General features: G+C 42.1%; 1 protein-coding gene across 2 annotated transcripts in view; it reads left to right on the forward strand.

Moving 5' to 3' along the window:
- The window catches only part of grin2bb (glutamate receptor, ionotropic, N-methyl D-aspartate 2B, genome duplicate b), a 64,508-nt gene extending 55,069 nt beyond the window's left edge, over nt 1-9,439 (forward strand). For both annotated transcript variants that reach the window (XM_064323920.1, XM_064323921.1), the window contains exon 16: nt 1,706-9,439. In XM_064323920.1, the coding sequence (XP_064179990.1) occupies nt 1,706-4,270 (2,565 nt within the window). In that variant the 3' untranslated portion in view covers nt 4,271-9,439. The remainder of the gene's footprint in view (nt 1-1,705) is intronic.
- Nucleotides 9,440-14,123: the final 4,684 nt, after the last annotated feature.

A 14,123-nucleotide genomic window follows, 5' to 3' on the forward strand; every position in this document is an offset into this window, starting at 1 on the left:
GAGTGTGATAGGACCTCTCTGTGTAAACCTCAACACCTTTTACCTGCTCCATCAGCAGGTTGAGTGTGATAGGGCCTCTCAGTGTACACCTCAACACCTTTTACCCCCTCCATCAGCAGGGTGAGTGTGATAGGACCTCTCAGTGTAAACCTCAACACCTTTTACCTGCTCCATCAGCAGGGTGAGTGTGATAGGGCCTCTCAGTGTACACCTCAACACCTTTTACCTGCTCCATCAGCAGGGTGAGTGTGATAGGACCTCTCTGTGTAAACCTCAACACCTTTTACCTGCTCCATCAGCAGGTTGAGTGTGATAGGGCCTCTCAGCGTACACCTCAACACCTTTTACCTGCTTCATCAGCAGGGTGAGTGTGATAGGACTTCTCAGTGTACACCTCAACACCTTTTACCTGCTTCATCAGCAGGGTGAGTGTGATAGGACTTCTCAGTGTACACCTCAACACCTTTTACCCCCTCCATCAGCAGGGTGAGTGTGATAGGACCTCTCTGTGTACACCTCAACACCTTTTACCTGCTCCATCAGCAGGGTGAGTGTGATAGGACCTCTCTGTGTACACCTCAACACCTTTTACCTGCTCCATCAGCAGGGTGAGTGTGATAGGACCTCTCAGTGTACACCTCAACACCTTTTACCTGCTCCATCAGCAGGGTGAGTGTGATAGGGCCGCCCAGCATTAACCCCAACACCTTTTACCTACTCCATCATCAGAGTGAGTGATGGAGCCGATTCACGCTCCGCATTCAGGGTCAGGGAGAACTCTGCTCAAAAATAAAAAAAAATGTGACATGTTTTATGACAAGCACCAAGCACTTACACGCATGGCTGGGCATCTCGCGCCACGTCCAATCAGCCCGGGGCTGGGCTTTCGTCCTCAAAGGCAGGAGGCTGCCTCGCTGCACTCCGGCTCAAGCTTTTCAGCGGCATGAAAGGAGAAATACAAAACCCTGTCGAGATCCCTCTCATTTTCTCCCCTTGTGGACGGCTCTCAGGGCATTACTAAGCAACAGAGAATTATTACGTTTACGGTGTCTCGTGTGCGTGTCAGTGTGCACGTAATGCACAGTACCAATTCCTGAATGGTGAAATTGAATGATTAAATAGTTTGTTCAGGAATTGCTATTGCTTGCATTGATGTTTGTGTGCATGTAAATTTAACATTGATAAACAAATAATGAAAATAACAATAATGAGTTTTTGCTGGTCATTTAATTGATGTTACTTGTTTCAATGAGCCATATGTATTGGTCAGCTACTTCTTTATCAAAATTATTAAAGATATTGATCAGTCAAAACCATAGGCTTAATGCATTGCTGCCATTTTTAATGCCCCCCCCACTCCCAGTCCTCTCTGTTATAGGACTACAATGTTCAAACCACAATGTCTGCAAAATGTGTATTACATTAATTAACTCTTTCATTGCAGGGATTCTTGTCTGATAGAGTCCCATTCAAGCACATAGTAAAATTCTGTCTTTGTCTCCTTTGAATCTCTGTCTCACTCTTTCTGTAATTTTCTCTCTGTCCCTCACTTTTTCTCTCTGTCACTTTCTCACTTTTTCTATCACTCACTCTGTCACTTTCTCTTTCACTCTCTCACTTTCTCTCTTTATCACCATCTCACTTTCTCTGTCGCTCTCTCTCTGTCTCCCCCCCTTTTCTCTTTACCGCACCACTCCTGTAACAGGGTATCTACAGCTGCATCCACGGGGTCCAGATCGAAGAGGCTAAATCGCCGCTCAACTCCCCCTCCGCCACCATGAACAACACCCACTCCAACATCCTGCGGCTCCTCCGCACGGCCAAGAACATGACCTCCCTCTCGGGGGTCAACGGCTCGCCGCACAGCGCCCTGGACTTCATCCACCGCGAGTCGTCCGTCTACGACATCTCGGAGCACCGCCGCAGCCTGGCCGGCCACTCGGACTGCAAGCCGCCGTACCTGCCCGAGGACAACATGTTCAGCGACTACATCAGCGAGGTGGAGAGGACTTTCGGGAATTTGCACCTGAAAGATAGCAACCTGTACCAGGACCACTACCTGCACCATCACCCGAGCTCAGGGCCCAGCCTGGGTCTCAGTTTGTCCGGTCCCACAACCAACAGACCTCATAGTTTGGGGAGTGCCAGTTCCTTGGAGGGAGGAATGTATGATTGCGACAGTCTAGGAGGGGGGGTGGCCCCAATATTCACCACACAGCCCCGTGCCTCTCTGACTCACAGGAACAACAATAAATTTGACCTGATAGCGGGTCAGAGCCCAGCCCCTGGTCCAGGGTTCAAACAAGGTCTGACCGACCTGTATGGGAAGTTCTCCTTCAAAGGCGGAGCGTCCAGCTCGGGCTTCATTGGACACGACAGGTACTGTGGTGGAGTGGGAGGAGGGATAGACGATGGAAACATGTCCGACATCTCCACCCACACGGTCACCTACGGCAACCTGGAGGGGAACGCCAAAAAGCGCAAGCAGTACAGGGACAGCCTGAAAAAGAGACCCGCCTCGGCCAAGTCGCGACGCGAGCTAGACGAAATCGAGCTGGGGTATCGGAGGCGACCCCACCACTCAGCCCATCACCATTACCACGGCGCCCACTCCCGCCGCTCAGCCTCTCCACCCCTCTTACCCTTAGCTTCAGACCGGAAGTCTCAAAGGGGGGGAGGGGGTGGGGGAGGGCTGTTCCGTGACAAAGAGGGCTTGAGGGATTTCTACCTAGACCAGTTTCGCCCCAAGGAAGGCATACCCCAGTGGGAACACGTGGATTTGACAGACGGACCCGTTGGCGGAGTGGGAGGAGTCACTGGTGGGGGTGGGGCTAACAGCAGTGGAGTTGGTGGAGTTGGTGGAGGTAATTGCACTAGTTTGGTTGCAGTGGAGGATTTCTTGAAGGGTAAACCCAAGAAGAATGAGTGTAAGAGTGGAGGGGGAGGGGGAGTGGGTGTTGGACCGGCTGCATCAGGGCCTCAAACACAAACATGCTGGGAAAAGAACGTGACAGGGGTCGGGGGTGGCGGGCTGACTGGGGGTGATTGGGAATGTCGAAACTGCCGCAGTGGAGGTGCGGGTGGCAAACCGGTGTCTCTGCATGGGGGTGGTCCTGGAGGAGGAGGTGGTGGAGGGTATCCTGGAGGGGGAATAGGGGGTGGTTGCACAACTGCTGGAGGTGGAGGAGGGGGTAATAGCTCGGTTTCTGGCCGTCCAAGTTCGGCCACCTGCGTGCGTTGTGACGCGTGCAAGAAAACGGGTAACTTGTACGACATTAGTGAAGACAATAACCCTCTTTTGGATCAACTGGGGGGTAAGTATGCCCAGGAAGGGGGAAAGGGTGGGTTGATAGGGGGCATGGGAGGCGTCCAGTCACAAACTCAAGCTCTGCGGAGGAAGCCAGGTTTGGGCGGCAAGCAATTACGACGGCAGCATTCCTACGACACGTTTGTAGACCTGCAGAAAGAGGAGGCGGGCGGGTTAGGGGGAGGAATGGGTGGATTCGGGGGTGGAGTCGGCGGAGGTGGCATGGGAGGGATGCTTCCCCCACCTAGGAGCGTGAGCCTGAAAGACAAAGACCGGTTTATGGAGGGAGTGAGCCCGTACGCCCACATATTCGAGAGGCACGCCGCGTCGGAGAGAGAGAGAGACCGAGACAGAGATCCGCTCTTTTTCGGAGGGGATCGGGGAAAGGGCGGCTCGTCTTTCGGGCTGTTCCGGGGAGGTGAAAGTGGGCTGCATCGTCGGTCGGTGGGGGAGAGAGATACGAGGGATAGAGACAGAGGGATGGCGGGGGGCGGAGGAGGAGGAACATATTCCCTGTCTAAATCCCTCTACCCAGATAAAGTAAACCAAAACCCCTTCATCCCAACCTTCGGTGACGACCAGTGTCTGTTGCACGGTGCCAAGTCGTACTACATCAAAAAGCAGCAGCAGCAGCAGCAGCAGCAACAGCAACAGCAGCAGCAACAGCAGCAGCCACTCCTGAAAAACAGCCGAAGTGACTTCAGAAATTCCATGGGCGTGGCGTCTTTTCTACCGGCGTCCGCCACGGCAGGGGTGATGGCCAACATGGCCCCCAGGTTCCCCAAGGAGCTGAGCCTGGGCGGGATGGCGGGACCAATGGGGAACCATCACGGGGGCCCCAATAATAACAAGCTGCTGTCGACAAGGGACGGGCTAGGGGCCGGCCAAACGCAGAGACCATTCAACGGCTCCAGCAACGGGCACGTGTACGAGAAACTGTCGAGCATAGAGTCTGACGTGTAAGAGAGGGGACAGAGGAGACTGAGATGCAGGGACCGGAGTGAGAGGACACAGAAGGACGCTTCCTACGTTGTGGCAATTTATTTACGAGAGAGAAAAGGGGGGAATGCAACTGCACATTCCAGTTTTAACAGGAAGGGCAAGGTGGGAGAGGAGGAAGAGTACGTTCCCCGACGATGGGAGAGTCTGGGTGCAGCAGCATCCGTACTGAACGAAGAGGATGGCGGGTGTCCTGAGTGCAGGAAGGAAAACCGGCAGGAAAAAAAAAGATAAAAACTGTGGGGTAGTCATAAAACTAGAGAAGGTAAATGGAATGTATGCGGCGTTCAGGGGCCAAGGAAGATAACGGAAAAAGAAAGAGGAAGCCAGGATGAGAAAGATGAGCACTAAGAAAAACGTTAAGCCTGCAGATTTGTCTGTAACTCTCTCCGTCTCTTTTCCTCTCTTCCACCGTTCCCTTACACCAAATTAAGTGCTTGTTCGATCCTGGTTTGTTATGAAAATACAATCATGAATGAAAATAAAATGCTAACTTGTAACAGGGTAAAATAATAATAACAATAATAATGTTGTTAATAATAGTATTGATCATAATGATGTTTATGATATTTAGTTCGGTTTTGTTTTTTAAATATTTTATGCTGTTGAATATTTGTAGTTAATTATTTGTTAGCTAACTATGTAGAAGGAAGCTCATTATCTAATGAAACTTATTTGCTGGGAGAAACATAAGGTAATTTGATTTCCTGACTGTTTTTTATGATTGATTATCTGTGTGCTAACTATCCATGACCATGCATTTATTTGCTGTTTTGGAGTGTTGTAAATGGTAAAAGACATGATTTGCACAGTGCCAAACTGTACAGAAAATACAGTGTAATGTCTTATTGCATTTAAAAATCATGTACAGTATCTAAAACTGTTCTGGTTTACAGTTGTCAATAGGTAAGAAAAAGGAAAAAAAAAAGTATAAGAGTGGGCTTGAAAATATTGTGTAGGATGTGCCTTACTGGATTCCAAAAGCTGTGTCTCACTCAGCCAGATATATCACATTGAGAGATGACACGATTCGTCATGACAGAATTTGTCTATGGCTATGTGAAAGAGACATCTCCGAATGCTGAATTTTTATTTGAGATATTTGTATGGAATACAGCATGCCTTATAGGTTGTATTTTTCAGGGAAAGGCCAGGGAGAGCTGAGCTCTGCTGTTGATAGATCGGTGGGCATTACACTTCAGTTTAAATGCTGTCAAGTACCCAGAGTGCATCTGCCTTGGGAGGTCAAAAGTCACAGGCCCAATGGGCATGGCCGGACCATTGCATAGGAGGTGTCTTACGTTTTAGGTGGTCGCAAAAATGCCTGCTGATGCTGACATGTTTAAGGGTGAGATATTGACAGTTTTTTTTTTACCTGGAGACCTCGTGATATTTTACAGGACAGGGCAAGACAAAATTTCCCCTAAAAAGAGAGAGAGAGAGAGAGAAGAAAGCAACACTGGATGCAGTTCTTGATTTAATACTCATTTTACATGCAGGAAGAATCACACAGGATACCTTTTAAGCCTGTGGGTGATTGAAAGTTTGTCTAAATTTGGCTTCTGATTAAATATTTTTTAAGGGAAAATGATGGAAAATGAATTCAGGCACAGAATTGAACAGCGTGGTGAGGTTGCGCAAAGCTATACAATATTTAGCTGGGCTTGTGTGAAGTGCTTATAAGTTATATGTAAATTATTGTCTGTTTAGTATTTCAAATCAGCAGAAGGCAGATATTTGGAATAATGCATAGACTAGTATTTTTCCACTGCTCCATTCCATTAAATGGAAAACCTTTGTTTGAAACTTAACTTAATATCAAGGTCATTTTATTGGTCTCTTTTTCACATTATTGTGCACAAAAGGTTTTGAAATCCAAATGGACCAAAAGAAAGACAAGTAAAAGTCTGTCTGCTGGTCAGTGTTACCATCAGTATTAATGTTTTTTTCTTGTAAATGAACACAGAATTTCTTTTCGTTTTGTACATTACACAGACAGTCAGGATGTAATTTTCAATATAGTTTTACATCAAATAAAGAACAAAAAAAAATTGAAAGAACAAAAATGAAAACAAAAATATATAGAAGACAAAAACACATTACAATGATAGTACTATGATTACTTCTGTTGGTTTTTAGTATGTTAGTTACTTCACATAGCATATTAGTAATGACGATTATGTTAAGAATGTTTTCTAAGAACAATTTTAATTCGTTTCAAGGACTGATGATAACAAATACCATAAGTGTATAGGTTTATCAGGAAATCAAAGAAGGATTAAGGGTTGATACGAATTTCCCTCATGTTAAAACTGTGCACCTTTTGACAAACTTTTGTACATACACATTCCAACACAGTCCAACAAAGCATTGCAGCCCTTTGATTTTAAGGAACACTTTCAATCAGCAAGGCATTTCTACTGTTCGCCTTATACCCTACAGTGATGTCTGGGAGCTGGTTAAGAATAACTAAGGGGCACTGCTTGCTATGTGCATGAAGGCACCACTGATCAGACCGGTGCTCACTGTTTAACATTAGAACGTACATTTGGCATTTAAAGTCCAACCCTTCTCATTTTGAAAACAATAACACTTGATTAAAGCTGACAATATCTGGCACGTGCGGTCTTAAAATGTTCTTCGGTGAGAGAAAAAATGTCTGCTTTTCCCTGGAGATGTCTCTTGAGATCCAGAAATGTTTTTATTTTTTATTTTTTTAAATCCTGTGGTGCCACTTACAGAACATATCCAGGAAGCTGTGTATTCTGTGCCATGAGGTATTTTTCTCAGCGTGTAACTATAAGTTAGTTTACAGATCACCGGGTAAAACAATTTCTACATCAATCATATTCAAGAAACATTGTAAATTATTATTTTTTATTTATATTTCTCCTCGGCATGTGTGTACTGATCTACTGACAGCTGCACAGTACTGTACACATGTATGCAGTTACTGTCTGCATATCTCTATACAGACTGGGTCTGTTTGTTTCCAGCAAACCGTGTCAGAGCCACGGGCCTTCAGACCAAAATAGTTTATAATCATAAATAATAAACTGAAATCTATAGGCTTATTACAATTTGGAAAATTAACCCCTCCACACATTCATTTTTCAACATCTATTCAGTGTACACGCGTGAATATGTGTGCTGGGGTGAATATATGCATGAACAGGCATGCATGTGGATATGTGGATATTTGACTGAGTGTGTTTGCTGTTTTAAGATGAGTCACATGGTTCATTGTTATTCTTTTGCTTTTGCTTTATTCTTTTGAATATATTTCAATATTTTAAGGGCAGGAATATGGAAAAAAAACAGTTGAAATTGTACATTTGAACAGTTTTGGCAAAATTTCATCATGACAATACAAAGTTTTTTACAGTTAATATTAAGAAGTGTGTGTGTGTGTGTGTGTGCATCTGTGTGCTTGTGTATAGCTGTATGAGTATGAACATATTCAAATCAATTGACCTCATTTTCAGTAAATTGCATGATCAAAATATTTGTGTGCTTTCCCCTACAAAGTTTTCACCGATTTTATTTAATCCTGTGCATTTAACTTGATCATTGTGATTGATAGTTGCTCTCAAAAGAATGTACCTTTTTGCATTCTTAGTGTCAACATCCCACTTAAATAACTAAATAGCTACAAAATGTATCTCCCTACAACAGAGTACCAATAGACACACTTGTGGATTTTACCCCTCACAATGTGTTTTCAGGCAACATATTTACTTATTTTAAAGTATTATTTTAAAGTAAATTTGATTGTAAATAATGGTTTTAAAAGTATGTATTGTGATTTGTACTTGCATCATTTGAAGCAGAAATACATGTATTATCACTGTCTCGCCTTTTTAAATGATAGCTTTGACTGTATTTTCATTGATTTTGGATATCTCAGTGGGTTTGTGGTTTGGCCATATTTCAAAAATGGCTACGACAGATCATTTTTGGTGATTAATTGCCTTTTCAGAAAGTCTCATAAAAGTGATCATACTGTCCCGAGCTGTAAGGCCCAGTGATCCAAAAGCCAGTGTTATGAGCTCTAAAATCCTAATTTATTGTTAAATGAGAAGACACAGCGAAGCTGAACACAATGTAAATGGTGTCTCTTGAAAGCAAAAATTGCTTGAAGGTCATAAATATACACGCTGTATTTAAAACTACTGATACAAATTAAAGCTACAAACACAATTCATGAATAGATAAATGTAGAGTCATAGACAGTACAAGGTGGTGTTTACATTATGTTTTTTAAATTTATTTTGACACTAAATTATGACACAGTTACTATAAATAACAGTAATGTTTTAGTGTTTTGTTAGTATTTGGTTTTATGAATATATTAATGGAACAAGACAATGGTATATTTGAGCAGACTTTTGAATAATAGTATAACAATCATAATAATTATGTAATGTTAACAAATTCATACTGATAGTAATTACATAGGAACAATCATCATGTTTTTTGTCCTTCTTGCCTAGTTTGAGGAACTTTCAGCTTTAAGCATATTTTCAGTGATTTTACAGTGGATGGAGAATTATGTTTTGTTATACAGTAGATTACAATTTATCTCATTTTAATTAAAAAAAAAATTGTTTTCTGCCAAGCCCTGATATTTTTTGTATTTACGAGTGGGTTTATCAACATGCTTGAGCATCTGTATGTGCGTATGTATGTAAGAGAGAAAGTACTTGGAGGGCAGATAAATGTGTATTATAACATTGTCTGAATTCTGTAAATAATTAAATCCATTTTGTTCCCTTTTAATACAAACAAATTAAAAAAATTTAAAAAACTTTAATAAACATTTGGGTAACATTTTAGGGTTAAGGTTGTTGCAAAGAATGTTTTTAAAATTACAATGCATTATGCATATTCTGCATTTACAAATAGTAAACAGGTTGTGGTGTGAAACTGTATATACATTCCCCTTAAGTATGATCAATTAATTGCCATTTTTTGAATCTGCTCTTTGATCATACAGTACATGTTGATCATTAGTATAGGAAACAGAAACATACTTCTTTCAACTTCATGTTGTTCTTTAATTACAGGTCATTACTTTATGCTTTGGTGGTCCTTTATTTTGAAATGTTACCAGATTTCTACATCAGAAACACATAAACAAAACACCCATAAATTGTACAGATTGTGTAAATATAAATATGGAAAATATTAATTCCATGTGCTCTTTCATTTTTTATGGAAATTCAATTTCAAACCATCAAAAGAAAAATATGTCATTACAAAAATGCAAAAACATATTCACAATGGTACTTTAAATAATCATAATACTGATATGTACGAGGATAAGTGCTGAAAATATGATTCTTTTGTTTCTTTGTACAAAACCAACTGAAAAGTGTTGAGTATCAATAAAAAGTTGAGTCTCATTCAGGCTGCTTCTTCTCTTCTCTGACTTTGAGATAGTGTTTCCATGGTGACCTGCCCTTCATGGAAAACTCTGACTTTCTTTTTTTCTTGCCTTGACATTTTCCTAGTGCTTTTTTTATTTTTATTTTTAAATTGCCCACAATTACACAATAGTACTCCGTTGTGTTCACTCTTCTGCATGTATGTGTTCCTCACTCCCTCACATTTTGCTTGGCCTCTATCCCTGATCTTTTTCTGTCTATGTTTTGTGCAGAGGGCTATCATCATGTCTGCTTATGGTCGCTGCTTTCACAGGAGAAGAGGCCTATGGGCATTGAAAGAGTTAGTCTCCCAGGCATGGCTTTATGGCCTTGATCAATCAACATTTATCCTTACAGTTGACTTACAGTAAAAATTCAAGTTTAAGTTGGTGACGTCTGAGGCCGCCAAATGGAAACTTGAATTTAGTTGTGAGTTGAATAGAAATGGTTATTTATTCCAGTCCCGGGTCTGTTAACTGTAATTAAACATCTTCTTATTTTTCTTCTTCTATTTATAATAATAATAATAATAATAATAATAAAACTGCAATTTGTCTGACAATGAACGATTTTTTGGTGATTAAAAATTATTGAAAAATATTTTGCAATAAGCCATATTTAAAAATCTTACCTGACACTGTAGTTCATTCGGAAGAATCAACCCACACAACTGCTTCTGCACGGTCTTTGCTGAGATGTCTGGTCCTAGTGCATGCTGTTTTATATCTGCTGTTTAGAACCCATTCCACCCATTTTCATACTAATTTCGTGACCAATATGCAAATAAACTATGGTTTACCCAGAGCTGTCTGCCAGTGAGTAACCAGTGTGAATTATGCTAAATAATTACAGGATTATAGAAACACGTCAAAGAAATTTTGATTGATCCAAGGACTCTTTCTGCATTTTAACTGACCATGTTTGTGAAGATAAACATTCATTTTTGCTCAATGTTTTGTCAGCATTTACCCTGAAAGTGAACAGTTATTGGTGTCTACAAGCATAATATCACAAATAATGACACAAAATAATTAACCAGAACCTGCAAATATATATATATTCATATGTATGCCTTGGTACTTGGAATCTTTGTAATATAGAATGTCTTCCAAAGGAAGATATTTGCCTTCCTCCAAAACCTTAACTACAGTGACAGGACTGATCATTTATTTTGTAATTTAAACTGGTGTCCTGTGTCCTCATATTTTTCTACAAATAATTTAGAGATTTCTGAAAGCATTACAGCATAGTATTTATATATAGCTAAAATATATACAGTAAGATCAATCTGCACTGCATAATTTCTCTTCAATAAATGAGCTATTGCAGCAGAAGCATTAGACCGAGTTGCTAAACACGAGACAACAATAAACATAAAATACACATCACACAAGTCCTTTCTCTGTGAAATTCACACAGCTACAAGCCACAGGTGATTAGTGAATACTTTACGGTAGGGGAAGAATACCTCGGTCTCTCAGTCCTCAGAACTGTCCCTCACTCCTCAGAACTGTCCATTCCCATGACTGCCAGTTCAGCTTTATTGACCAGTGATTGTGAGGTGTCTTTGGTCCTTCCAGCCTATTTGAAATTGATGATTTCATGTAACATAGCATGACACCATCCTGTAATCATTGTCATAAAAACACTGAGTGGCAATGGAGCTGTTAAACAATCAGCTGGCTTGGAACACATCAGCTGGCTCGTAAAACAGATTTCTGACAAAGGCACAAATACTTCATCCCAGTATTTGTCCTGCTACTGTTGTTGTGTCAACAGAAATTGTATATTTATTTCCTAATATGTTCCATTCCAGTACATTTTGTGACATTGGCATAAATCATTTGTCTAATAAATATGCATTAAATTCCTGTTATGCAATGCACTAACAGTTGGAAAATCAATAAATTGAAATGAGAAAAATGTAATCAGCACAAATGCACGCTTTCCACTGCAATAGTGCTCTTATTTCCAGCATAACCCTTTTTTTTTTTTTTTTGGCTTTATTGATTTGTACTCTTTGACTACTTTCATTTCTTATGAGAGACAAGTAGAAACAAGGACGCACAGTGTCATTGATGTGAAGCACCGTGAGTGCCAATAGCTCCCCTTGTGGAGAATCCTCAGCCTGCTAAACAGTGAGTGAGTGAGTGAGTGAGTTACAAGCCAGGTCCTTGAGGTCCGTTGCATCTTGAAAGATTATTTGGCAAGTGACTGCCACCTATGTGCAAGGTAGAACTAAAAGATGGCTGTGGTGGTTTGTGGGGTGTGGGGTGTTTACAAATCCCCCTTCCAAAGTCACCATCACCTCCCCCTTTCTCACAGACTTTTGTGAGGGCTGCTCTGAGTTAATTATAGAAGGGAACATCCCTCCCTTATCTCTAAATCCTTGTTCCTTCTGTGTTTTTCTTCTATGACCCCTTTCTGAGACACCCTGAGCTTAAACTCATGGAAACTCAGTGACAATGCTGAGATCACTTGTTTGGCAGAATTTATCCATATTTGGGTTTGTCAGTCAGCTAACGTGACTCTGTCCCAGTTGTCATCTTAGTCTCTTCCTGACCTTCGATAATTAACAGCTGCATGATGATTTTAATGACACACAAAATAATGTCTTAATAGCACTTTTGGAGTTATGCAGTTAGGCTAAATGGTTTGAACAGCAGAACAGCACATACCAGCATATATACTGTATATTGTCTTTCAGTAGCAACTAATCTTGCATTTTATTTAGATTGAAACTACTCTCAAGTCATGAATCAGGCTATTACACTTGTGCAAGCCCTGCATGCACCCTGGTGCACCACGGTCCATGACATCATCCAGGGATTGAGGGACTCAGTTGGCAGCTCAACTCTGGATTCATCATGCATGAGCTGGCCAGTCAAGAGCCGGCAATCTGCCAGTATTATTTGCATTAGCTCTCAGATTACAAAGCGGAAATGCAGCAGTCAGCTGACAACATACATTTCGGAATAAATTCAGGGTGAGTACATCGCCATGCATCTCCTGGAGTGACTCTCGGAAACAGGTCAGCACTGGCATGGTCAGGATTTGATCCCACACCGTCGCGCACGTCACCATATGGAGAGTTAGCGCTTTTAACTGGAGGCGTCACCGGGATGCCCTATTGAGAAAAGCTTTAAAAATGGTATCCATTGTCTTACTGCTCGGTGCTCAGCTTTAAGAAAGATGGACCAGCCCTGCATGCTGTCCTATTCTGGGAACATGTGCCTGTAAACCAGCTGTTTCCTGCAACAGAATCATCTCTGACCCTGCAAGCATCTCAGCTTGGACCCAGACCGGTACACTACGTTAATGAACTGAGTGAGAGGCGAGGGGATGTGGGGAGGGAACAGCAGCAGTTATGGCAGGTCTACCTCTCTGGGTGAATTGCGTAAGCTTTTAATCTGTTGTATTTAACTCTTCCTCCCTGTCTTCCTCACCCCCACAATCCCTGAATGCTGTGCAACACATGTAACTACTTCTTGTCAATTAACTGTTACCTAGCAACGAGTTTTTTAGAGGGAGCTAAAGAGAGAGAGAGAGAGAGAGAGAGAGAGAGGGAGGGGGGGTGAGAGAGAGAGAAAAAGAGAGGGAGATGGAAGTCAGAGGGATAAAAATGGGCTTGTAACGGTATATCCACTCAGTCTTACTGGATTGGTTGACAGTGAATCAACATACGCAAATTCACCGCGCAGAAATGTAAACATGCGCATGAGCAAGACGCCCACTCTGATTGGCTTAAGAGAAAAAATAAGTATTGGAGAAAGATAAATATAGTAGATGGAGGGGAGAGGGGGTATGACAGAGGAATGATGGTGAGGAAAGCGATGGAAGGGAGAAGAGAAAAGAGAAAACATTTATCGGGAGCTGGGAGATAGAAGGTGTCACGCGGAGACGGAGAGAAAAGGGAAGAAAAGAACGAGAATGGTTGCCGTGGCAACAGGGCCTAGCATTATCAATTCTTAAAGTTTAAAAAAAGAGGGCAGGAAGTTAAAAACAGAATGTGCACGGCACGTAGGGACCCAAGGCAAATGAGCGCGTGTGTGTGCGCACATGTGTGCGTGTGTGTCTGAACTTACGCCCCTTTAATCTATTCATTTTTCCGCTGTGATTTCAGCAGCTAATTTAAAACACAGTTCAGCAGACTACAAGGGCAGTTCGGTGCAACACAGGGGTGGGACCATAACGCAGGGAACCGCTGACACCATGTGGCTGAAATGCAACCGCTACACAGGTTTTATAAACTGCAGCAGGAGGGCAATTTATGTTTCTACTTCGTCCACGAGTATTGCGTCAAGCAATTTTTTTTCTCTCAAATCGTACTGCTCCACGAGTTTCACGTAATGACCACACACATTGAGTGACACACAGAAAACGGACAACCG

The sequence above is a fragment of the Anguilla rostrata genome, chromosome 2, assembly GCF_018555375.3.
Source record: "Anguilla rostrata isolate EN2019 chromosome 2, ASM1855537v3, whole genome shotgun sequence".
Taxonomy (NCBI): Eukaryota; Metazoa; Chordata; class Actinopteri; order Anguilliformes; family Anguillidae; genus Anguilla; species Anguilla rostrata.